Source organism: Oncorhynchus mykiss, chromosome 25 (assembly GCF_057628025.1).
Source record: "Oncorhynchus mykiss isolate SJ-2025 chromosome 25, ASM5762802v1, whole genome shotgun sequence".
Lineage (NCBI taxonomy): Eukaryota > Metazoa > Chordata > Actinopteri > Salmoniformes > Salmonidae > Oncorhynchus > Oncorhynchus mykiss.
Genome location: NC_143046.1, coordinates 13,490,223 through 13,517,760, shown reverse-complemented (window position 1 = coordinate 13,517,760; position 27,538 = coordinate 13,490,223). Strand labels below are relative to the sequence as shown.

General features: G+C 45.6%; 1 protein-coding gene across 2 annotated transcripts; it reads left to right on the top strand.

Moving 5' to 3' along the window:
* Window positions 1-25,871, top strand: LOC110504610 (clathrin interactor 1). Of its 2 annotated transcripts, XM_036969885.2 has the most exons (12): window positions 1-342; window positions 10,712-10,816; window positions 11,289-11,385; window positions 13,972-14,080; window positions 14,618-14,788; window positions 15,628-15,832; window positions 16,834-17,056; window positions 17,173-17,266; window positions 20,271-20,336; window positions 20,469-20,794; window positions 22,923-23,106; window positions 23,416-25,871. In XM_036969885.2, the coding sequence occupies exons 1-12, from the start codon at window positions 302-304 to the stop codon at window positions 23,739-23,741; spliced, it is 1,947 nt and encodes a 648-aa protein (XP_036825780.1). In that variant the 5' UTR covers window positions 1-301; the 3' UTR covers window positions 23,742-25,871. The 2 variants fall into 2 exon arrangements, with proteins under 2 accessions (XP_036825780.1, XP_036825782.2); XM_036969887.2 differs by lacking the exons at window positions 1-342; window positions 10,712-10,816; window positions 11,289-11,385; window positions 13,972-14,080; window positions 14,618-14,788 and adding an exon at window positions 14,795-15,418.
* The last annotated feature ends 1,667 nt before the right edge of the window (window positions 25,872-27,538 follow it).

Below are 27,538 nucleotides of genomic sequence, written 5' to 3'. Positions count from 1 at the left end.
GAACTGCTGGGGACGTCTTCAGGGGAGGTAGTGTTTATGTATTTAGTTTCGTTGGGGAGACGAGAATATCGGGTAGGATTATTAGAACTTCACTGTCTCTGGTCCACACTCCACACCAGTTGGTGGCGGTAATGCAGCTTTAAAATGGTTGCCAACCGCCATATAAAACCCACAGATGAAGAAATACTGTACACTGTCTTTGGTTCAAGGTTTGATTTCGGTGACAGCGCTCCGCTCTATCGGGTTTTGAGAGCTTGGAATACGGTTACTGAGGCGGACAGCCCCGCTGTAGAGAGCCAAGATGATGAACATGTGGAAAGTCCGGGAATTGGTTGATAAAGCGTAAGTATTCTCACTCTATCCGAGCTAAACTCTTGAGTGTACCTATTTGAAAGAGACACGTACCCAACACTTTGACGTCACGTAGCAGCAGGAAGCTAGTTAGCCAGTTAGCTTCAATAGAAAGTTGTGACAATCAAACACAGGACAAATTCAACTTTTTTGCCATTCGACTATATTCCCATTTTAATCTCGTCTTGAACTATCCGACGAGCGATTGATAACTCAACTTTCTAGCCGCGTTTACTGCCTTAGAAAGTTGAGATGGCTAACGTTAGCTAGTTAGCTAATTACCTAGAGTAAATTATGCTGGGTTAAAAACAAATGGGAATTCGGATTATCTCCGTCTTTTGTGTGTTCAAAACAAATGGGAACAGGGAAAAACGAGCTCCGACTGGGAAAATCGATTAACGGGAACTCGATTCATCTCGGGCCTCTTTCTAGAGCTCCGACTTTTCGACCTAAAGATCACTGACGCCATGATTTGACGTCATGATTTGACCTCATATTTTCAGAGTTCCCATTGGCCAATGTTTAACGTTGTCTTGGGTCTTTTTTCTTATCAGCCACTTGTCAGTTATTTTTGGGGGTTAGCTAACTAACTGAACTAGGTAGTTAGCCAGATCAAAAAACACACGTATGCTTACGTGAGGGTACATTTGTTTGTAATTGTAGCTACTGTTAGTTGTGGCAAAGGCCTTGAATGCTAACTCGATATATTCTGACAATCCAACTTCTGGGTGTGAAAGTATCTAGCATAACAACCAGAACATTTAGATTTTCTCATGTCACAGGTCTATCAAAGCTGCCACAGCTCAGTTGACTTGACTATAATGTATTCGTTTTTGTTGCTGATTTTAGGAGTATAGGATGATCCGAGTAAACCTAGAACACCTGGATAACTCTCATCTTCTGCCTAGCTACCTGTATACTTATTATAAACTGGGTGGTTCGAGCCCTGGATGCTGATTTGGCTTACAGCCGTGGTATACCACGGGTATAACAAAACATTTATTTTTACTGCTGTAATTACGTTGGCAACCAGTTTATAATAGCAATAAGGCACCGTGAGGGTTTGTGATATAAGGCCAATATACCACTGTAAAGGGCTGTATCCAGGCACTCTGCGTTGCATAGCGCTTAATTCAGACCATAGTCGTGGCATATTGACCATATACCACACCTCATTGCTTAAGTATACTATAGGCTAAATTATCAAAGCAACTACAATATATTTGACTGTAGTGTATGTCTGATATGGCCATATGGGCCTTTTGCATTTGCAAAATGGAGGTACCTTGCATGCAGAAGCAGAAAGGTGGAGCCCAGACCATGATCAACCACAGTGACTGTTGATACAGTACAATACAGTGTTGTAATGTATGACTCTGTGATAAACAATGACTTGCTGAATGCAACAATAGTTTGCACAATTAAGAGGCAATGTCACGCTGCATACAGTTGCGTTATGAAGACATTGCTGTCACTGCCCTATTAGCCAGAGTATCTGGATTCAAAATAAAGTTAATTATTTATTCATTTTAATTCACCTTTATTGAACCAGGTAGGCTAGTTGAGAACAAGTTCTCATTTACAACTGCGACCAGGCCAAGATAAAGCAAAGCAGTGTGACACAAACAACAGAGGATATGGGATAAACAAACGTACAGTCAATAATGCAATAGAAACATCTGTATACAATGTGTGCAAATGAAGTAAGGAAGTTAGGCAATAGGCAGAGATTGAAACTAAAGTATTGCATGAATGGCTGAATGTTTCCACCTCTGAGTGAGAGCCACACCTGGTTTAACCGGCTTATTGTCGTCTTTTGTCCTCCTCTTGTATAATTTACTGTCCTAGTCCCTGCTGAGTAATGACCTGAGAGGCCATGCAACACACACGCACAGGCCTACTGTAGAGCTATGGGAAGTAGTGGGATTGCGCAATCTCCACTTCAAAGATTTAACGGTTGGTTTGGCAAGCTGTGGCAACAGCAGGAGCACACAGTTCCTGTCCAAGAATGCATTCCTGCTAAAAGTCAAGTCCCCTCTGCTAGTCTCCCCTACTGGGTGACCTCTTCAGAGAGAGAGGGGGGGGGCAGAGGTACAGTGAGAGGGTCAGGAAGAGAAAGAGCAAGCAGGAAGAGGACTAGGCTTTGCGTTGTAATGGGTGAAGGAAGTAGAGTTGGGACTCCGTTTCCTCCCTGTTGTATTGAAGTCAGTGGTTTTAGTGTGTTGTAGAGGACCCGGGCCTTGTTTCCCAGTTGTATTGAAGTCAGTGGTTTTAGTGTGCTGCTGTGTTGTAGAAGACCCGGGCCTTGTTTCCCAGTTGCAATGTAACTTAAGCATTACAATGATCATACCTGATGAGTCATTATTTATGAGACAACTTTTTAAGTGTTTCCCAAACACGCACGTAGAGAGAACGGTCACTAAGTGTGTCACTAAACCATGTGTTGATACTAATAGGATCCAAAGAACTGCACTTCTCTCTGATCAGATTTCTCCATTCAAATGTTACCTTAACATTCAAATTATTGCACAATACTGATGACGGATCAGCTCCTAGAGAGATATTACCACCTATGGCTGCAAATACACTATTGAGGTAACTTATTATGCTTACCCAATAATAATTAATTAAATGACAGATTGGGCACATGTTGTCACACACAACACATTGAGGCAAAATATTTGACAGTAGCTTAGTTGCAAAATGGGAACTCATTTAATTGAACATGAAATGGCCATTATAACCCCATGTAGCCTCTCTTTTAATGAAGTCTTCTTGGATTTCATTTGAAGCATCATATTATCCTTCACTTGTTTGCAAAAACAATTGCAAATACTTTTGCAACTTTGTAGTCAACTTTGTTCTGACCTAGATTCTATGTTTTGCGGAGGTGTTCTGTGAATAAAGTACCTAACGATGCACTTTGGCTGCTCTACAATTGGTCTGGATCACTCATAAGATGTACAACGGTTTTTAAGAGCCATGTTACTAGCGAAAGCTCTGGGGAAACACCATGGCTACTAAAGACTCATCGTAAGAAGGTTCCAATTATCTGAACGCTATGAGAAATGAGGCCCAGAGTTCTAAGGGCCTTGAGTGGAGACGTTGTGAGTGAGTGGGCAACACCCATCAGTGTTGGTCTATTCCACAAAAGCAACATGGAATCTCCTTGAAAGGCTGTCTGAATACTGGCTCACTGTGGAGGATATCTAGAGGCCTAAAACTGAATGAAGAAACTGGCAATTCTTGTTTCCAAGTCCTCCCGGCGGTCACATGGACAAATTGATACAATACTGAATAAATAGTCCTAAAGACTTTATTTGGACTTGTCATAGGAGGAAGGAAATGGGTGTGTGTGCATAAGACAGACTTGCAATGAAACAGAAGCCTTTGCCATATTGTGTGATTTTACACACACACACACACACACACACACACCTGCATACTCACACAGAGAAGATCAGAGGCTTCCATTTGATCAAGTTGATAATGTGAGCCAGAGGTAGTTCTCTCCTCTCAGTAGACTTGCTTAGCTGTCTTGTGTAAGTGCTTGGCTATATCACTCCCTCTGTATGGTAGTGCCTGTGGCGTCACCCATGCGAACATGACGGTATTAATGATCCTATTGATTCCCGGTCAGGGAACACACTTTTACTCATTGTGTATTTATTATTACTTCTATTGTTTACGTGTTTTATTTCTCTATTTTCTTTCTCTCTCTCTGCATTGTTGAGAAGTGTAACAAATCATATTTGATTATGAAGTTGCATGTGTCGTGTCTTTGGCTATGCCGGATTAAGTGATATGACATGCTATTCTATAAAATAATTTCTCCGTAATTAATATTCCTGATTGAGCTAATCATGTAAATGTAATTAGCTAGAGAGTCGGGGCACCACTAAATAATATTTATAGAGCTGTTATCTTTCGAATAAACTCTTAAAGACCTAGGAATATTTTACATAAATAGCAGTCAATATTAATCGTCACCTTAATTCAGTCTCATCTGAAAGTTGTAAATTCTTGGTTATCTGCACGGACCCTGGCTAACAAGTTGAATCAGCAATACAAAATTGGGTTTAATTATTTATTTACTAAATACCTAACTAATCACACAGAATTACACATACACATAATTAATCAACTTGATTACAAATTACGTCATAAAGAAAAATGTCCCTAGCGGGCGGAACAGATATGACAGCTGGTTACACAAAAGGGGCTGGGTTTGAGTGAAAGAGCGGGAAGACTGAGGAACAAAGGGCGAAGCTGTGCTATCGTAAATACAATATCTTATGCATTCTAAATTACCGCCCATTTGGAAAAGGAAAATGGAATAAATATTTACTCTGAGCTGCGCTTCGGTAGGTTGATGGAAGACCGTGTTGCCAAAGTCCTTTGAAGAATGTCTCTGGTGGTCAATTGGATACGTTGTAGTAACGTCGTTGTGTGATAGACGGGATACTCTGTCTGTTCCTTCCTAACCCTCGTTTGCAGCGGCTGTTGCTAACTCAACGGCTAGGAGGTATCACTTCTGTATTGAATAAGAGTTCAGAGTTCATACCATTTGCAACCAAAGCTCACGCTGATATTGGCTTCATTCTATAGTTATTATCTGAACCATTCTGACATCGGACCGTCGTCCTCACATCCTTGGAACAGGAGGTTATATTGTCGTCAAGGCTTTATATAGGAAGGGAGATGTGCATGTTTGACAAGTTTTATAGCCCATGTCCCTTCACAGGGGCGGGCCACTGATTGAGCAGAGCCCTAACCTTATGAAAACCCAATTCTCACATTTTAGAAGCTAAAATCACATTCCATCCCATCACAAATAATTTCATATTCAAACATTTCAATTGAACAACAATTTCATGTGAATCCGATAACTCTGATGTGTAGACTTTTCACTGTAGAGTTTGTCACCTTATCATTGATGAGAATGTCTCAGATGACAACCGCACTGACATCATATTCATTAAGTACCACCACGTATGTTCAATTGTTCGGATTACCAGAATATAGTTCATTTCCCCCCACCTTCTGATGTTCTCAGAATCTCTATGTTAACCAAGGGGTTTTGCCAATGTAACATCAGAAGGGTAGAGAGAGAAAACAGGGGGGAAGTGGTATTTATGACTGTCATAAACCTACCCCCAGGCCAACGTCATGACACATGCAAATATGGCATTATGGTAATCCAGTCACACAAGGCACAGAGAGGGAAACCAATATTGTATAACTACAGAATTGGGCTGGATAGTACACACAATGTAGTCTAAACTCTTTGAAACATAGTGAAAAAGCTTTATATAGGCCTGTATCCCCAAGCAGACATGCTACAGTCTATAACTGAACAACTCACAGGCTATTTGAATGGCCGTTTGCACCAACTAGCTGTTTCCCAGTCTTTTAGAGCCATGCTATTTACAACTCTGATTACAACATTACAACCGTCACTGTCAACTACAGTACTTTAGGCTCTGACTCCAGAACCTCGCAGGGTGTGTCCTCTCCTCTCAGCTGTGTGTCAATGCTGCTCTGTCTGTCTGACAGTGAGGGGAAGGGAGCCGGGGGTGATGATGTGGCAGGGCCCAGTGAGAGGAGGGGCCCCTTTACCTGCTCTATGCCTTCAGCCCTCTGCAATGCTAAGTCTATGCACCTTCTCCTAGCTCTGGGTAGAAGTTGTAGGGACAGATCCAAGATCAGCTTACCCTCTCTAAATTAAAACTTTAGCCATAAGGGAGGGAAAAACTGACAGACTTTACTGCCTCCTGCGTCTTACTCCGTGGGGTTGTGTCTGAGCTGAGTCGGGCTCCGTGGGGGTTGTGTCCTGAGCTGAGTCGGGCTCCGTGGGGGTTGTGTCCTGAGCTGAGTCGGGCTCCGTGGGGGTTGTGTCCTGAGCTGAGTCGGGCTCCGTGGGGGTGTGTCCTGAGCTGAGTCGGGCTCCGTGGGGGTTGTGTCCTGAGCTGAGTCGGGCTCCGTGGGGGTTGTGTCCTGAGCTGAGTCGGGCTCCGTGGGGGTTGTGTCCTGAGCTGAGTCGGGCTTCGTGGGGGTTGTGTCCTGAGCTGAGTCGGGCTCCGTGGGGGTTGTGTCCTGAGCTGAGTCGGGCTCCGTGGGGGTTGTGTCCTGAGCTGAGTCGGGCTCCGTGGGGGTTGTGTCCTGAGCTGAGTCGGGCTCCGTGGGGGTTGTGTCCTGAGCTGAGAGGAAGTCCGTATATACTGTAGAGGTCGACCGATTATGATTTTTCAACGCCGATACCGATTAATCGGCCGATTTTAAATTATATTTATTTATTTATTGCTCAAAAAAATAAAGGGAACACTTAAACAACACAATGTAACTCCAAGTCAATCACACTTCTGTGAAATCAAACTGTCCACTTAGGATGCAACACTGAATGACAAATTTCACATGTTGTTCTGCAAATGGAATAGACAACAGGTGGAAATTATAGGCAATTAGCAAGACACCCCCAATAAAGGAGTGGTTCTGCAGGTGGTGACCACTTCTCAGTTCCTATGCTTCCTGGCTGATGTTTTGGTCACTTTTGAATGCTGGCGGTGCTTTTACTCTAGTGGTAGTATGAGAAGGAGTCTACAACCCACACAAGTGGCTCAGGTAGTGCAGCTCATCCAGGATGGCACATCAATGCGAGCTGTGGCAAGAAGGTTTGCTATGTCTGTCAGCGTAGTGTCCAGAGCATGGAGGCGCTACCAGGAGACAGGCCAGTACATCAGGAGACGTGGAGGAGGTCGTAGGAGGGCAACAACCCAGCAGCAGGACCGCTACCTCCGCCTTTGTGCAAGGAGGAGCAGGGGGAGCACTGCCAGAGCCCTGCAAAATGACCTCCAGCAGGCCACAAATGTGCATGTGTCTGCTCAAACGGTCAGAAACAGACTCCATGAGGGTGGTATGAGGGCCCGACGTCCACAGGTGGGGGATGTGCTTACAGCCCAACACCGTGCAGGACGTTTGGCATTTGCCAGAGAACACCAAGATTAGCAAATTCGCCACTGGCGCCCTGTGCTCTTCACAGATGAAAGCAGGTTCACACTGAGCACGTGACCGAGTCTGGAGACGCCGTGGAGAACGTTCTGCTGCCTGCAACATCCTCCAGCATGACCGGTTTGGCGGTGGGTCAGTCATGGTGTGGGGTGGCATTTCTTTGGGGGGCCGCACAGCCCTCCATGTGCTCGCCAGAGGTAGCCTGACTGCCATTAGGTACCGAGATGAGATCCTCAGACCCCTTGTGCGGGGGGCCCTGGGTTCCTCCTAATGCAAGACAATGCTAGACCTCATGTGGCTGGAGTGTGTCAGCAGTTCCTGCAAGAGGAAGGCATTGATGCTATGGACTGGCCCACCCGTTCCCCAGACCTGAATCCAATTGAGCACATCTGGGACATCATGTCTCTCTCTATCCACCAATGCCACGTTGCACCACAGACTGTCCAGGAGTTGGAGGATGCTTTAGTCCAGGTCTGGGAGGAGATCCCTCAGGAGACCATCCGCCACCTCATCAGGAGCATGCCCAGGCGTTGTAGGGAGGTCATACAGGCACGTGGAGGCCACACACACTACTGAGCCTCATTTTGACTTGTTTTAAGGACATTACATCAAAGTTGGATCAGCCTGTAGTGTGGTTTTCCACTTTAATTTTGAGTGTGACTCCAAATCCAGACCTCCATGGGTTGATAAATTTGATTTCCATTGATAATTTGTGTGCTTTTGTTGTCAGCACATTCAACTATGTAAAGAAAAAAGTATTTAATAAGAATATTTCATTCATTCAGATCTAGGATGTGTTATTTTAGTGTTCCCTTTATTTTTTTTTAGCTATATATATATATATATATATATGTGTGTGTGTGTGTGTGTGTGTGTGTGTGTAATAATGACAACAATACTGAATTAACACTTATTTTAACTTAATACATCAATAAAATCAATTTAGGCTCAAGTAGATAATGAAACATGTTAAATTTGGTTTAAATAATGCAAAAACAAAGTGTTGGAGAAAGTAAAAGTGCAATATGTGCCATGTAAGAAAGCTAATGTTTCAGTTCCTTGCTCAGAACATGAGAACATATGAAAGCTGGTGGTTCCTTTTAACATGAGTCTTCAATATTCCCAGGTAAGAAGTTTTAGGTTGTAGTTATTATAGGACTACTTCTCTCTATACCATTTGTATTTCATTAACATTTGACTATTGGAAGTTCTTATAAGCACTTTAGTATTGCCAGTGTAACAGTATAGCCTCCGTCCCGCTCCTCAGTCCTCCCTGGGTTCGAACCAGCAACACAACGACAACAGCCACCACATCGAAGCAGCGTTACCCATGCAGAGCAAGGGAAACAACCACCCCAAGGCTCAGAGCGAGTGAAGTTTGAAATGCTATTAGCGCGCGCTAACTAGCCAGCCATTTCACTTCGGTCACACCAGCCTCATCTCGGGAGTTGATAGGTTTGAAGTCATAAACAGCGCAATGCTTGACGCACAACGAAGAGCTGCTGGCAAAACGCATGAAAGTGCTGTTTGAATGAATGTTTACGTGCCTGCTTCTGCCTACCACCGCTCAGTCAGATACTTAGATACTTGTATGCTCTGTCAGATTATATGCAACACAGGACACGCTAGGTAATATCATCAACCATGTGTCGTTAACTAGTGATTATGATAAGTTTAATGCTAGCTAGCAACTTACCTTGGCTTACTGCATTTGTGTAACAGGAGTGTGGAGTGCAACGAGAGAGAGGCAGATTGTTATTGCGTTGGACTAGTTAACTGTAAGGTTGCAAGATTGAATGCCCTGAGCTGACAAGGTGAAAATCTGTCGTTCTGCCCCTGAATGAGGCAGTTAACCCACCGTTCCTAGACTGTCATTGAAAATAAGAACGTGTTCTTAACTGTCTTGCCTCGTTAAATAAAGGTGTAAAAAAAAATGGGGCCCAAAAATACCGATTTCCGATTGTTGTGAAAACTTGAAATCGGCCCTATTTAAATCGGTCGACCTCTATACTGTGGATGATCTTTGTTCTGGGTAACTGTAGGCCTATTGTAGCCTATGCTAGGCCTCAGCCTGTGTTGAATATTGGTGCTCGATCTAGGCCTATTTCTCTGTGGTTTGCTTTCATAGTTAGGCTACAAAATGAACTGCATTCCGTTGCTGCAGCTGTCCTTGATTGGTAACGCTCATGCTTAGTGGAGTTTTTCAGGTCACTAAACCTGCTTGACCTTAAGTTTCTTGCGCATGGAGGGTGTGGGTGTTGTGGAGGGTGTGGTGGTGGGTAATAACTGATTCTGCCTGTTGCAGCTTGTGTGTGTTTACACATTTACATAGAAGCCTGGAGAACCAGTAGAACTGTATAGTATACACTATAGTCAGTCTCTATGGACCATAGGTATAGCAGAGACATGGATACGACGCTGCTTGAGGCGACCCACCCTTCATTCACCTTCATCACGACCACACCTACGTTTTCTCTCAGTGTCTCTGTCTTGGTCTGCCTGTCTGTCTGGTTAAGAGCGTTGGGCCAGTAAGCGAAAGGTCGGTAGGTCGGTGAATCCCTGAGCCGACCTTCAGCAAATCTACTCTGCTCTCTCTTCTGTCTCCTCTGCTCTCTCTTCTGTCCCCTTTACTCTGCTCTCTCTCCTGTCCCCTTTGCTCTGCTCTCTCTTCTGTCCCCTTTACTATGCTCTCTCTCCTGTCCCCTTTACTCTGCTCTCTCTCCTGTCCCCTTTACTCTGCTCTCTCTCCTGTCCCCTCTCCTGCCAAACAGGTTTTCCCTGACTGCGACGATTTTCATAGTGTACACACACACACACACACACACACACACACACACACACACACACACACACAGAGAGTATTTCTGTCCCGTGTCAGTTGTTGTGTTGACCTTTGACTTTCTCAGAGAGAGATTGGTTATGGTATAATCATTTAATATAATATGTCATTTAGAAGACAGTTTTACCCATCAACGTATGGGTGTCCCCAGCGGGCATCGAACCCACTATCCTTGGAGTAGCACGCGTCATGCTCTACCAACTGAGCCACACAGGACCACGTTATATCATGAGGGTTATTTGACTCTGTGTTCCTTGAGAAACAGGAGGAATGAACAGTTTAATGTAAATAGAGGCTGTGTGTCTTGACCGTTACCATAAATAGGCTGTCCAAAGCTAGGTCTGGGGGGCCTCGGTCTGGGGGGCCTCGGTCTAGGGCGCCTTTACTGTTAAGACAATATGTATTTTTAAAAAAAATAAAATTTAACTCTTGAGGGCAAACCCTCCTTTGTCTCCTGTTTAACATCATTATTTTCATAAGAGTCATATCTCTTACCTTTACCTCCCCCTGTAGAACCAATGTGGTGATGAACTACTCGGAGGTGGAGACTAAGGTGAGGGAGGCCACCAACGATGACCCCTGGGGACCTTCAGGACAGCAGATGGCAGAGATTTCCAGGTAGGGGCGCTGTTCACACACACATTAGATTGCAACAACTTTTATACAGTATCTGCAATGGTCTACTTGGATTGAATCATGTTGCCATGTAGACTGACTCCTGTACACCTCTTGCTCTGTGTGTGTCTCTTTCTCTCTCTCTTTCTCTCTCTCTTTCTCTCTCTCTTTCTCTCTTTCTCTCTCTCGTTCTTTCTCTCTTTCTCTCTCTCTCTCTTTCTCTCTCTTTCTCTCTCTTTCTCTCTTTTTCTTTCTCTCTTTCTCTCTCTCGTTCTTTCTCTCTCTCTCTCTTTCTCTCTTTCTCTCTCTTTCTCTCTTTTTCTTTCTCTCTCTCTCTTTCTCTCTCTCTTTTTCTTTCTGTCTCTCTCTCTCTTTTTCTTTCTCTGTCTTTCTCTGTCTTTCTCTCTCTTTCTCTCTCTTTCTCTCTCTTTCTCTCTCTTTCTCTCTCTTTCTCTCTCTCTCTCCCTCTCCTCAGATGTACGTTTATGTATGAGCAGTTTCCTGAGGTGATAAACATGCTTTGGAACAGGATGCTCCGGGACAACAAGAAGAACTGGAGAAGGGTCTACAAGGTCAGAGAGGAGCTATAACCAGTCACAAGCATGACAACCTGTCATCGTCTGGTAAAAAGCATGAGCTGACCCACACCCCAAAATGTTTGTAGAGCTGCTGAATAAACTGTAGAAAGACAAAGTAAGTCACTCCCTGTATATACACTTAGTGGACAAAACATTAGGAACACCTTCCTAATATTGAGTTGCACTGCCCCCTTTTGCCCTCAGAACAGCCTCAATTTGTTGATGCATGGACTCTGCATGGACTCTACATTGTTGACTCCAATGCTACCCACAGTTGTCAAGTTGGCTGGATGTCCTTTACCCGGCTGACCAATCTTGATACACACAGGAAACTGTATGTCAGCGTTGCAGTTCTTGACACACTCAAAGCGGTGCACCCGGCACCTTCTACCAAACCCCGTTCTTTTCTTCTTGCCCATTCACCCTCTGAATGGCACACACACACAACCCATGTCCTACCATGCCTTTCTAAGGTCTTCGAAAGCCAAGTCAACAAGCAGATTACCGACCATTTCGAATCTCACCATACCTTCTCTGCTATGTAATCTGGTTTCAGAGCTGGTCATGGGTGCACCTCAGCCACACTCAAGGTCCTAAATGATATCTTAACCGCCATCGCTAAGAAACATTACTGTGCAGCCGTATTCATTGATCTGGCCAATGCTTTCGACTCTGTCAATCACCACATCCTCATCGGCAGACTCGACAGCCTTGGTTTCTCAAATGATTGCCTCGCCTGGTTCACCAACTACTTCTCTGAAAGAGTTCAGTGTGTCTAATCGGAGGGTCTGCTGTCCGGACCTCTGGCAGTCTCTATGGGGGTGCCACAGTGTTCAATTCTTGGACCGACTCTCTTCTCTGTATACATCAATGAGGTCGCTCTTGCTGCTGGTGAGTCTCTGATCCACCTCTACGCAGACGACACCATTCTGTATACTTCTGGCCCTTCTTTGGACACTGTGTTAACAACCCTCCAGATGAGCTTCAATGCCATACAACTCTCCTTCCGTGGCCTCCAATTGCTCTTAAATACAAGTAAAACTAAATGCATGCTCTTCAACCGATCGCTACCTGTACCTACCCGCCTGTCCAACATTACTACTCTGGACGGCTCTGACTTAGAATACGTGGACAACTACAAATACTTAGGTGTCTGGTTAGACTGTAAACTCTCCTTCCAGACCCATATCAAACATCTCCAATCCGAAGTTAAATCTAGAATTGGCTTCCTATTTCGCAACAAAGCATCCTTCACTCATGCTGCCAAACATACCCTTGTAAAACTGACCATCCTACCAATCCTCGACTTTGGCGATGTAATTTACAAAATAGCCTCCAATACCCTACTCAACAAATTGGATGCAGTCTATCACAGTGCAATCCGTTTTGTCACCAAAGCCCCATATACTACCCACCACTGCGACCTGTACACTCTCGTTGGCTGGCCCTCGCTTCATACTCGTCGCCAAACCCACTGGCTCCATGTCATCTACAAGACCCTGCTAGGTAAAGTCCCCCCTTATCTCAGCTCACTGGTCACCATAGCATCTCCCACCTGTAGCACACGCTCTAGCAGGTATATCTCTCTAGTCACCCCCAAAACCAATTCTTTCTTTGGCCGCCTCTCCTTCCAGTTCTCTGCTGCCAATGACTGGAACGAACTATAAAAATCTCTGAAACTGGAAACACTAATCTCCCTCACTAGCTTTAAGCAACAACTGTCAGAGCAGCTCACAGATTACTGCACCTGTACATAGCCCACCTATAATTTAGCCCTATCAACTACCTCTTTCCCTACTGTATTTAATTAATTTATTTATTTTGCTCCTTTGCACCCCATTATTTTTATTTCTACTTTGCACATTCTCCCATTGCAAATCTACCATTCCAGTGTTTTACTTGCTATATTGTATCTACTTTGCCACCATGGCCTTTTTGCCTTTACCTCCCTTATCTCACCTCATTTGCTCAGATCGTATATAGACTTGTTTATACTGTACTATTGACTGTATGTCTGTTTTACTCCATGTGTAACTCTGTGTCGTTGTATGTGTCGAACTGCTTTGCTTTATCTTGGCCAGGTCGCAATTGTAAATGAGAACTTGTTCTCAACTTGCCTACCTGGTTAAATAAAGGTTAAATAAATAAATAAATAAATAAAAATGTCCCAAAGCTTAAACATCCTTCTGTAACCTGGCTCCTCCCCTTCATCTGTAACCTGGCTCCTCCCCTTCATCTGTAACCTGGCTCCTCCCCTTCAAGTGACATCAATAAGGGATGATGGTTTTCACCTGGATGGTCTTTCATGAAAAGAGCAGGTGTTCCTAATGTTTTTCTCCCAACATTGTAATGGGTAAACCTTGGTTAGGTTGGCAGCATAGTGTGACTTCCTTTCTTTTTACAACCAAGATATAACCCATGGATATTCAACTCCAGACCTCGAGGGCTGAGGTCTGCTCTCCCAGTCTCTGTTGTTGCCTCAGATCATCGGAAACGATTGAGACTATGACCTGTCATAATAATGACAGAGGGGCCATCATAAGCAGGTCTAATAATAGTTTTCCATCTCTTCTCCCCCAGTCTCTGCTGTTGTTGTCCCACCTCATCAGGAACGGTTCAGAGAGAGTTGTCACCAGCGCCAGAGAACACATCTACGACCTACGATCTCTAGAGAGCTACCACTTCGTAGGCAAGTAATCTCTCTGGCTGACACTATAGAAACAGAATCCCTACTCTATGGCTGTCTCTCTCTGTTGACTGTAGTGTAGAATCTGTGTTAAATGTTAAGGCTTGTGGCCTGTCCTCAGTACACCAGTGTGCGAGTTTGTAATGAAATGTTAGTTTAGAACCAAACAAAAGGGCCAGTGTTCAGTCGATGTTGTAGCATTCAGGAAGAGCTGGTGCACTAAGAACCGCTTAAACCACAACCAGCTCCACCACACACTGCTCTGCCCTATAGCAGACAAAGTGAAAGGTAAATCTCTCCCCTTACCACCATTTAGCCTTGTGAACCCAGACTGATAAGCTGTTTTACACATTTGTATTTATTTTATTCACACAGTACTGTGGACACTTCTTCTACATTTTGTCTTCTCGAAACATGTTGTCCCACCTGACATTCTGATTACACTGATCAGCTTCCTACACGTTGAGAAGACGTGTTTTATAGGGGAATGGAACACTAACAGCTTGCCAATAACCTTCAGCTACCTCGCCCTCTGTGTAGATGAGAACGGTAAGGACCAGGGAGTGAACGTGCGTCAGAAGGTGAAGGAGATGGTGGATCTAATCCAGGATGATGATAGACTGAGAGAGGAGAGGAAGAAGGCAAAGAAGAACAAAGACAAATACATTGGAGTGTCCTCTGACAGTATTGGGGGAGGGTTCAGCAGATACAGTAAGTCCTCTGACAGTATGGGGGGAGGGTTCAGCAGATACAGTAAGTCCTCTGACAGTATTGGGGGAGGGTTCAGCAGATACAGTAAGTCCTCTGACAGTATTGGGGGAGGGTTCAGCAGATACAGTAAGTCCTCTGACAGTATTGGGGGAGGGTTCAGCAGATACAGTAAGTCCTCTGACAGTATTGGGGGAGGGTTCAGCAGATACAGTAAGTCCTCTGACAGTATTGGGGGAGGGTTCAGCAGATACAGTAAGTCCTCTGACAGTATTGGGGGAGGGTTCAGCAGATACAGTAAGTCCTCTGACAGCATGGGGGGAGGGTTCAGCAGATACAGTAAGTCCTCTGACAGCGTGGGGGGAGGGTTCAGCAGATACAGTAAGTCCTCTGACAGCATGGGGGGAGGGTTCAGCACATACAGTAAGTCCTCTGACAGTATGGGGGGAGGGTTCAGCAGATACAGTAAGTCCTCTGACAGCATGGGGGGAGGGTTCAGCAGATACAGTAAGTCCTCTGACAGTATTGGGGGAGGGTTCAGCAGATACAGTCAGTCCTCTGACAGTATGGGGGGAGGGTTCAGCAGATACAGTAAGTCCTCTGACAGTATTGGGGGAGGGTTCAGCAGATACAGTAAGTCAATCTAGAACACAAACACTCACTCACACATACAGGGCATTCGGAAAGTATTTAGCTCCCTTGACTTTTTCCACATTTTGTTAAGTTACAGCCTTATTCTAAAATTGATTATACGTTGGAGTGTCTTCTGTTCTTATTGGCCTCTAACACAAACTCACCGTTCCCTCACTCTTTCTCTCTGTCTATTCCCCCCGGCCCCCCAGCGGGTGATCGCTATGACTCCAGCAGCTCTGGCGGTAACGAGGGAAGCAGCAGAGGGAAGTGGGATGAGGACTGGAAGAGAGACCAAGGCCAGTTCCCCTTCAGTGAGAAACTGGGGGAGATCAGTGATAAGATCGGCAGCACCATCGATGACACAATCAACAAGTTCAGGAAGCAGAGCAGAGACGATTCACCAGACCGATTCAGGTTAGGAAAGAGACGACTCACCAGACGTGATTCAGGTTAGGAGAGAGAAGAGTTCCACTGGGTGAGATTGAGAGAAAGAGGAAGGAAATTAATGACTCAAATAGAGAGGGGGGGGGGGCCGTACTGAGGTACAGGGAGAAGTTAGAGCTACCCGCTGTCCTCCTCATATCATATTAAAGAATGTTAGAGCTACCTGCTGTCCTCCTCATATCACATTACAGAATGCTAGAGCTACCTGCTGTCCTCCTCATATCACATTACAGAATGTTAGAGCTACCCGCTGTCCTCCTCATATCACATTACAGAATGTTAGAGCTACCCGCTGTCCTCCTCATATCACATTACAGAATGTTAGAGCTACCCGCTGTCCTCCTCATATCACATTACAGAATGTTAGAGCTACCCGCTGTCCTCCTCATATCACATTACAGAATGTTAGAGCTACCCGCTGTCGTCCTCATATCATATTACAGAATGTTAGAGCTACCCGCTGTCCTCCTCATATCACATTACAGAATGTTAGAGCTACCCGCTGTCCTCCTCATATCATATTACAGAATGTTAGAGCTACCCGCTGTCCTCCTCATATCACATTACAGAATGTTAGAGCTACCCGCTGTCGTCCTCATATCATATTACAGAATGTTAGAGCTACCCGCTGTCGTCCTCATATCACATTACAGAATGTTAGAGCTACCCGCTGTCCTCCTCATATCACATTACAGAATGTTAGAGCTACCCGCTGTCCTCCTCATATCACATTACAGAATGTTAGAGCTACCCGCTGTCCTCCTCATATCACATTACAGAATGTTAGAGCTACCTGCTGTCGTCCTCATATCATATTACAGAATGTTAGAGCTACCCACTGTCCTCATATCACATTACAGAATGTCAACATCCTGATGTTCTGTCATACTTTAGTCACACTATTTGAATTGAACTATCCCCAAAACAAATTGTCGTCTTTTTCACCCGGTTTGCGTCCTCTGGTCTCGTAGTGACAACGAGGAGGAGCGAAGTCGCCCGTCACGGAACGGCCAGTCTGGGAGGTCGGTGTTCAAAGACGAGGAGGAAACCGTGACGACCAAGAGTGTCCAGATCGTTCAGGCAACAGAAACCACAGCAACCAGGAAGAGAGGCGGGATTCCATCCAAAACTGTGTCCCTGGGAGCCGCGGCCCACTACACAGGAGACAAAAGTCCCGATACCTCCGCCAAACAGGTGTGTGTGCATCCGTGCATATTCAGTCCACTCTAGCTTATTGCTGCTATCTGATGTGGACAGCGCAGTCTCACTCCCCGTCTCTCTACTCACATCTCTCCTCCTCTCTGTTCCAGACTCCGTCCGCAGCAGCACCTCAGCCCTCCAGTAGTGGTCTGGCTGACCTATTCATGGTAGATACAGGACCCAGCCAGCCTGCAGCAGCCACCGGTAACTACACACACTGAGAGGACATCATGGAGGGTTGGGGGGAGTGTGCGTGTAAGTGTAGTTACGGGACATCATGGAGGGTTGGGGGGGAAGTAGTGTAGTTACTGGACATCATGGAGGGTTGGGGGGGGTAGTGTAGGTACGGGACATCGTTGGGGGGGGGGTAGTGTAGGTACTGGACATCATGGAGGGTTGGGGGAGGGTAGTGTAGGTACTGGACATCATGGAGGGTTGGGGGGGTAGTGTAGTTACTGGACATCTTGGGGGGGTGGTAGTGTAGTTACGGGACATCATGGAGGGTTGGGGGGGTAGTGTAGTTACGGGACATCATGGAGGGTTGGGGGGGAGTAGTATAGTTACGGGACATCATGGAGGGTTGGGGGGTAGTGTAGTTACAGGATACCTTGGGGAGGGGGGGGGTAGTTACGGGACATCATGGGGGGGGGGGGTAGTGTAGTTACGGGACATCTGGGGGGGGGGGTAGTTACGGGACATCATGGAGGGTTGGGGGGAGGTAGTGTAGTTACGGGACATCTGGGGGGGTAGTTACGGGACATCTTGGAGGGTTGGGGGGAAGTAGTTTAGTTACGGGACATCTTGGGGGGGGGGGGTAGTTACGGGACATCTTGGGGGGGGGGTAGTTACGGGACATCTTGGGGGGGGGGTAGTGTAGTTACGGGACATCTTGGGGGGGGGGGGTAGTGTAGTTACGGGACATCTTGGGGGGGGGGTAGTGTAGTTACAGGATACCTTGGGGGGGTTAGTTACAGGACATCTTGGAGGGTTGGGGGGGGTAGTGTAGTTACGGGACATCTTGGCGGGGGTAGTGTAGTTACGGGACATCTTGGGGGGGGGGGTAGTTACGGGACATCTTGGGGGGGGGGGGTAGTGTAGTTACAGGATACCTTGGGGGGGGGGGGTTAGTTACGGGACATCTTGGAGGGTTGGGGGGGGGGTAGTGTAGTTACGGGACATCTTGGGGGGGTAGTGTAGTTACGGGACATCTTGGGGGGTAGTGTAGTTACGGGACATCTTGGGGGGTAGTGTAGTTACGGGACATCTTGGGGGGGTAGTGTAGTTACGGGACATTTTGGGGAGGGGGGGTAGTGTTGTTATGGGACATTTTGGGGAGGGGGGTAGTGTTGTTATGGGACATTTTGGGGGGGGTAGTGTAGTTACGGGATACCTTGGGGGGGGTAGTGTAGTTACGGGACATCTTGGGGGGGGTAGTGTAGTTACGGGACATCTGGGGGGGGTAGTGTAGTTACAGGATACCTTGGGGGGGTTAGTTACAGGACATCTTGGAGGGTTGGGGGGGGGGGGGTAGTGTAGTTACGGGACATCTTGGCGGGGGTAGTGTAGTTACGGGACATCTTGGGGAGGGGGGTAGTGTAGTTACGGGACATCTTGGCGGGGGTAGTGTAGTTACGGGACATTTTGGGGGTAGTGTAGTTACGGGCAATCGTGTGTGGGGGGGTAGTGTAGTTACGGGACATCTTGGGGGGTAGTGTAGTTACGGGCAATCGTGTGTGGGGGGGTAGTGTAGTTACGGGACATCTTGGGGGGTAGTGTAGTTACGGGACATCGTGTGTGGGGGGGTAGTGTAGTTACGGGACATCTTGGGGGGTAGTGTTATGGGACATTTTGGGGAGGGGGGGGTAGTGTAGTTACGGGACATCTTGGGGGGTAGTGTAGTTACGGGACATCTTGGGGAGGGGGGTAGTGTAGTTACGGGACATCTTGGGGGGTAGTGTTGTTATGGGACATTTTGGGGAGGGGGGGTAGTGTCGTTACGGGGCATCTTGGGGGGTAGTGTAGTTACGGGACATCTTGGGGGGTAGTGTAGTTACGGGACATCGTGTGTGGGGGGGTAGTGTAGTTACGGGACATCTTGGGGGGTAGTGTAGTTACGGGACATCGTGTGTGGGGGGGTAGTGTAGTTACGGGACATCTTGGGGGGTGTTGTAGTTACGGGACATCTTGGGGGGTAGTGTAGTTACGGGACATCGTGTGTGGGGGGGTAGTGTAGTTACGGGACATCTTGGGGGGTGTTGTAGTTACGGGACATCTTGGGGGGTGTTGTAGTTATGGGACATCTTGGGGGGTAGTGTAGTTACGGGACATCATGTGTGGGGGGGTAGTGTAGTTACGGGACATCTTGGGGGGTGTTGTAGTTACGGGACATCTTGGGGGGTAGTGTAGTTACGGGACATCGTGTGTGGGGGGGTAGTGTAGTTACGGGACATCTTGGGGGGGTGTTGTAGTTACGGGACATCTTGGGGGGTGTTGTAGTTACGGGACATCTTGGGGGGTAGTGTAGTTACGGGACATCATGTGTGGGGGGGTAGTGTAGTTACGGGACATCTTGGGGGGTAGTGTAGTTACGGGACATCGTGTGTGGGGGGTAGTGTAGTTACGGGACATCTTGGGGGGTAGTGTAGTTACGGGACATCGTGTGTGGGGGGGTAGTGTAGTTACGGGACATCTTGGGGGGTAGTGTTATGGGACATTTTGGGGAGGGGGGGTAGTGTAGTTACGGGACATCTTGGGGGGTAGTGTAGTTACTGGACATTGTGTGTGGGGGGGTAGTGTAGTTACGGGACATCTTGGAGGGTTGGGGGGGGGGGTAGTGTAGTTACGGGACATCTTGGGGGGTAGTGTTATGGGACATTTTGGGGAGGGGGGGTAGTGTAGTTACGGGACATCTTGGGGGGTAGTGTAGTTACTGGACATTGTGTGTGGGGGGGTGGGGGGGTCGATGTTTCATGGTCACTTTTATAAATGTTTACGTACTGTTTTACTCATTTCATATGTATATACTGTACTCTTGTCAATGCCACTCCGACATTGCTCACCCTATTATTTATATATTTCTTAGTTATTTGATTTTTGGATTTGTGTGTTAGATACTGTTGGAGCTAGGAACACAAGCCTTTGGCTACACCTGCAATAACATCTGTTAAATATGTGACCAATACAAATCAAATGGTATGTCTCTTTCCAGACCTGATCGGAGGATTTGCTGACTTTTCTTCTCCTGCTGCCTCTGTCGGCCTCTCCACAGTACCTGGTGAGTTTAAAGCACTAGAATATTCCGAGAGATGGAGGGGAGGAGGTCTGGCCATGAGGAGCCTGCTAACGTCTGTGTGTGAGAGAGAGATTTAAGTCCACTATAACCTTATTCCTCTCTTTGCTCCTCCAGCCTCTAGTGGGAACAGTGATTTTGGGGACTGGAATGCTTTCCCTGACGGCCAGGCCCCCGTCCCCACCCCTTTCGCCCAGCCTCTGGCCCCTAGCAACACTGACCTGTTTGGGGCTCTGGCTCCCAGCTCTGCCCTGGCTCCCAGCTCTGCCCTGGCACCCAGCTCTGCCCTGGCTCCCAGCTCTGCCCTGGCTCCAGCCTCAGCTGACCTGTTTGATCTGATGGGTCCGGTCCAGACTCAGTCTCTCTCTGCCTCTCAGAGCCTCACCTTCAATATGACCAGCACACAGAACGTGACCAGTACCATGCCACATTCCACATCACTGGTAAGAATATAGGACAGACATGGTTCACACAAACAGTAAATTCATTCATATTGTAAATTGTCCATATTGTGCCTGATGCACTGTTAAGGAAAGGAGTGACAGTAACTGCTGTGGTTGAGAGGGACAAAAACACACATTGAGAAGGAACCAGTTTTAGTTAGAAAACCATTCAATCTAATAGGAGGATGTGTTTACATAGATATTTGCAGGTTAAAAACCTGACCTACTTTAAAAAATACAAGCTTAGTTTTGCAGATGACTCAAACCTGCCCCTTCCCAACCTGTTCATTCTGGTTAGATGGGGTGTGTTTTCATGTAGATTACTATAGAGACTGTAGTTCAACCTTCATATGTCACCATTATATACGGTGCCTTGCGAAAGTATTCGGCCCCCTTGAACTTTGCGACCTTTTGCCACATTTCAGGCTTCAAACATAAAGATATAAAACTGTGTTTTTTTGTGAAGAATCAACAACAAGTGGGACACAATCATGAAGTGGAACGACATTTATTGGATATTTCAAACTTTTTTAACAAATCAAAAACTGAAAAATTGGGCGTGCAAAATTATTCAGCCCCCTTAAGTTAATACTTTGTAGCGCCACCTTTTGCTGCGATTACAGCTGTAAGTCGCTTGGGGTATGTCTCTATCAGTTTTGCACATCGAAAGACTGAACATTTTTCACATTCCTCCTTGCAAAACAGCTCGAGCTCAGTGAGGTTGGATGGAGAGCATTTGTGAACAGCAGTTTTCAGTTCTTTCCACAGATTCTCGATTGGATTCAGGTCTGGACTTTGACTTGGCCATTCTAACACCTGGATATATTTATTTTTGAACCATTCCATTGTAGATTTTGCTTTATGTTTTGGATCATTGTCTTGTTGGAAGACAAATCTCCGTCCCAGTCTCAGGTCTTTTGCAGACTCCCTCAGGTTTTCTTCCAGAATGGTCCTGTATTTGGCTCCATCCATCTTCCCATCAATTTTAACCATCTTCCCTGTCCCTGCTGAAGAAAAGCAGGCCCAAACCATGATGCTGCCACCACCATGTTTGACAGTGGGGATGGTGTATTCAGGGTGATGAGCTGTGTTGCTTTTACGCCAAACATAACGTTTTGCATTGTTGCCAAAAAGTTCAATTTTGGTTTCATCTGACCAGAGCACCTTCTTCCACATGTTTGGTGTGTCTCCCAGGTGGCTTGTGGCAAACTTTAAACAACACTTTTTATGGATATCTTTAAGAAATGGCTTTCTTCTTGCCACTCTTCCATAAAGTCCAGATTTGTGCAATATACGACTGATTGTTGTCCTATGGACAGAGTCTCCCACCTCAGCTGTAGATCTCTGCAGTTCATCCAGAGTGATCATGGGCCTCTTGGCTGCATCTCTGATCAGTCTTCTCCTTGTATGAGCTGAAAGTTTAGAGGGACGGCCAGGTCTTGGTAGATTTGCAGTGGTCTGATACTCCTTCCATTTCAATATTATCGCTTGCACAGTGCTCCTTGGGATGTTTAAAGCTTGGGAAATATTTTTGTATCCAAATCTGGCTTTAAACTTCTTCACAACAGTATCTCGGACCTGCCTGGTGTGTTCCTTGTTCTTCATGATGCTCTCTGCGCTTTTAACGGACCTCTGAGACTATCACAGTGCAGGTGCATTTATACGGACACTTGATTACACACAGGTGGATTGTATTTATCATCATTAGTCATTTAGGTCAACATTGGATCATTCAGAGATCCTCACTGAACTTCTGGAGAGAGTTTGCTGCACTGAAAGTAAAGGGGCTGAATAATTTTGCACGCCCAATTTTTCAGTTTTTGATTTGTTAAAAAAGTTTGAAATATCCAATAAATGTCGTTCCACTTCATGATTGTGTCCCACTTGTTGTTGATTCTTCACAAAAAAATACAGTTTTATATCTTTATGTTTGAAGCCTGAAATGTGGCAAAAGGTCGCAAAGTTCAAGGGGGCCGAATACTTTCGCAAGGCACTGTATGTCCTTCGCATTACTATCTATTGGAACTTGCTACCAAATTCTCTCTCCCCCTCTCTCTCTCCCCCTCTCTCTCTCTTCTCTCCCCCTCTCTCCTCTCTCCCCCTCTTTCTCTCTCTCTTTCTCTCTCAGCCCTTCCAGGTGATGAGCGGTCCGTTGCAGCCCCAGCAGCAAGTCATGCTGGGTACCCAGGGTTCCATGGGGTCAGCGATCCCCTCCACATGGTCTGACTCCTCGGTCAACATCAGTCTGGACTTCCTGGCACCCGGCGTGCAGCCTCCCAAACCCGCCCAGCCCACCCTCAAAACCCTCCAAGGTGAGCCTACAGGGTATAGACTGAGAGAAATAGTACTGTGTTTATCTGGAGGGGGTTCAAAACGCTGCTGAATGTCTGTTGACCGAAACGTTGGTTTGAGATCCATTCAACTGTTTGTGGAGTATCCAAGATCCTCAGCGTGTGGGACTTTCTTCCTTTTAATCAGGATTAAAGACAATTCAAAAGGCTTTAGGTTCAGTCAGAATGGAATAGAAGGATGCTTGGGGACACTTGTGGAGTGTGTGTGAACCTGTGTGTGTGAGGTCATGCTGTCTTCTGACTCCACTTCTTCCTGTTTCTGTTTTCTAGGAGTCCAGCCCCTCCCACCTGTCAACATGCTCTCGCAGGGATTCGCCGGCATGGGCCTCGCCCCCTCCCCCATCAGAACCCCTACAACTCCCATGATGTACCCCGGTGCTGGGATGGGCATTGCCCCCAGCCAGGGCATGATGGCAATGGGCATGGCCCCCAGCCAGGGCATGATGGGAATGGGCATGAACATGGGTGCTATGCCCCAGGCTAACATGACCATGGGCATGAGGATGCCAGCCATGTCTATGGGTTCTGGCATGGTACAGCAGCAGCCCAAGCAAGGAGTGGACGCCTTCGCGGATTTCGGCAACTTCAGGAAGTGAGGGAAGAGGTGACGTGAAGGAGAGGGGTGTTTCTGTTTTTCTCTCCAACAGACTGTCCATGAAGGATTGTAAAGAGCTGCAAACAAAGAGTACTTGAATGTTGTCAAATATCAAATACTGACTGCCACCCCTCCACTTCCTGTTTCTTTCCTTTAAGTGATATATAGAGACATGAATATACACGATTGTATGCATCTTTTAATCAGTTGGAACTTGCAATCAAGTACCTTTTTAGAGTGTATTCAGTCCAGTAATGGTTGTGTGCTGTTCAGGTTTGAATCGGAGAGAACAACTGAGAGCAAAAAAACACGGTGCCAGAATAATGCGGAGATTTTTCACTTTAAAATGTATACCAAACAAAAACCAATGATTGCAAAGTTAAACAACCCATACAACTCTATGCACAAGGTCGGCTTTTAAACTTGTATGGTTTGTTTAACTTCTCAATAATGTTTTTTTGTTTGTATTGCTTTTTAAAGCACCATTCTGTTACCATGGAATTGTCCAGGTGAAACTTCAAGAGAATGTCAGTGGGGGTTTTGCTTTACTTAACCAATTAATTGTCCAGAGTAGCAAAAATCTAGTTTTATATGATAATCCCACCCCAATAACTCCCCATCCACCTCTTTTAGAATGTCCGGTTCTCTCGACCTGTCCCTTCCCTACAACTGTAAATATTACTGGTGCGACAGACAAATAAATTATTGAGTACTTGATTATGATATGATGATGCCGTGAAGAGGTGGGTGTCAATTGGACGGAACCAGATGTCAATCAAGACGTTGCTATGGCACGCTACATTGCCACGGAGCCGGTCTTTAATACCTACTTTAAACAACAGCGTTCCACACTCCAAATGTGGAGTTTCTGTTCAATATTAGATTTAACAGATCAATCAATCGTTTATTGATGGATGGATTTAATAAGTGAATGAATGAGATGATTGAAAGTTGTTAATTGAAGAAGCTGTGGTAACAATAACACAGATCTCCTTTGTGGCCTTTCTTATGGGTATATATTTTTTAAAGAAATATAATCTTTTTTTTCTCCTTGCATCCAAATAAGATGATCAGTAGATGTAGGAACAACCTGGTAGGCTGTGTTCTTTAAGTACTGCACATGGTGCCTGTGAGACAGAGGCCTTTTCCCTTCATTATAACTTACAGGAGACAGACGGAGAGACGATACAACTATAGTGTTCATGACAGTTACTGTTAGGAGTCTACAGCACAGTATGTATGTGTGGTTCTTACTGCTCCCTCTGTCCCCTGGGACCCTCGTGGAATAGGGGGGGAAGATGTCCCTAGATGCTGATCTTGGTTCAGTTTTGCGTTTCCCTCCACTAATGGTTTAGGTTAGGATTGGGGGTGGGGAAGCTGATCCTAGCTCTGTACTTAGGGGATAATTCACCCCGGAGTGGATCTCTGAAGGAGAGGTTTCTGACAGTGCAGGTCTAGGAGAGGATTTCTCTTGTTTTTTTTGGGGGGGGGGGGGGGGGGGGGGGGGATCGCTGACCCACTTTATAGTGCACTACTTCTGACCAGAGCCCATAGGACTCGGGTCAAAAGTAGTGCACTATATAGGAAATGGGTACATGTGGAACAAGGTCAGCGAGTACCTCACATGTAAACTAGACTCCTCTGTTTCAGAGCTATGTCCTCTTCCAGGAGTTCGGGTCAATTCCATTTCAATTCTGGAAGTACACTGAAATTTAAGTTTTCTTCAATGCTTTTCATGAGGAAAATGTTGAATGTAGTTTTACTTTCTAAATGGAATTGACCCCAACCCTGCACAGATGAAAACACAGTAGCCTTCTGTCTGAGCTGAGGCTTCACCTGCTGGAAGTGACCAAAATGTAGCAACTCTTGTTTGTTTTTCTAAGAGATGATGTCCTTAGGGGGTTGTGTTTTATTCTTTCGTTGGTTTATTTTTTTTCTACTTATTACAATTTGCTCTGAGATCTTCTGTAATGTGGTATTGTTACATAAAATAAAAACACTAGTTTATGCAAATGTATAACAAGAAAAAGTGCGGCATCACCAACGAAAAGAGTCCTGAGAAAATGTTTTCCTTTGATTTGATTGTCCCATGATCCTTTTATCTACGGCATTAAAACAGTTGATTACAGTTTTCTAACGAAGTGTTTATTTCACTTAATACCAATTTAGTGGCAACTTTTAGATGGAACCTGCTGAGACAGACACACACACAGTGCAGCCCTACAGAGACACACAGTGCAGCCCTACAGAGACACACAGCCAGTGGGATTGAATAGATCAGATTGAGGTATAAGAAGTGCAGACTAATTAAACCCAGATACTGTAGGACAATGGCTTGTCTCAGACAAAGTTTGATCAATTAACAGATCCTTCACGGCTCTAAAATATTATGGAAATTCTTTGGTAGCCTCTAGTTTAGAGGCATGAAGCAGAAACTACACAGAAGCAATGACATGCAGTTAGATCATGCTGTTTAATGTGGGCATTAAAGAATAAAACAATCTGAAATGTCTAGACACAAGATTTGCAGCTTAGTGCCATCTGCAATCTGAACGTTCCCCGTCTCCATTATTCATAACACACATGAGGTCTTCTGAGATCAGACCACGCTGCCATTTGTGCTCTAGCTGACAGAAAAGCAAGATAATGGGACAAACAGTAGGCTTTCCTCTTTTTAGAGGCAATGTGTTATCTGGAGTTGGCAGGCTGGGCATAGCATCAATGACATTTATATGGGTTTTCTGCATTGATGCAGTTGTTTTGAGATTATAATCTGCATATTTATAAGAAAAATGTAACGAAATTCATTGGGTTAGGTGATCATTTTGATCCTCACTATATCAGGATAATGTGAAATTATATTTCTCTTTAGTTATATGAATACTTTTAGACTTGTTTTTCACATTTCAAATGACTCAAATGTCTTAGAATGAGTCTACACTGCCCTCTGGTGGTTATTTACAGTGGTGCACTCCATGCCTGCATTCCAATACTGCGTTTCATATGACCCAGATGAGAAGACAGACAAGGGAAGACAGCTTGATAATTTGTTTTATTTCTTATTGTCTGCGTAAAGCAGAGAATACATATCAATATGACATACAGTAGCAGTGAGACTTCATGGTTCACTCCGAGTTGGTCTAAACCAGTGTAGATACTGTAGTAGGTGTTGATGGGACAGTCTTGGTAAAGCTTCAGCTTGTTGACCCTTCTGGTCAAGTAACTTTCCTGGAGATTTGTCACTAGCCTGGGTGCCAGTCTTTCTGCTTCTGCTTGGCATGGAAACTCCACAAGGAGACGGCAAGAGAGCAGAAACAAACAGGCGTCCAGGCTAGGTTGCCACCCCTGCTGGATGAAATACACAACCGGTTCAGAGGTGTTGTAGGTTGACTAGAAGCACGTTCTCTCCCCGTATGAAGAGCTGGTTGACGTGGTGCGTGTGAACCCTCCCATAGGGCCGGGACACTACTTTCTTCTGGGACCGTCTTCTCTGGGGCCCCTCAGTCCCTGATTCCTGACCTTTAACATTTGACCCCTGGGTCTAATTGATTTATTTAACCTTTATTTAACCAGGTAGGCCAGTTGAGAACAAGTTCTCATTTACAACTGCGACCTGGCCAAGAAAAAGCAAAGCAGTGCGACACAAACACAGTTACACATGGAATAAACAAACGTACAATAAATAACACAATAGAAAAATCTATACACAATGTGTGCAAATGTATTAAGATTAGGGAGTTAAGGCAATAAAAATAATTACAATGTAACATTAACACTGGAGTGTTATGTGCAGAAGAT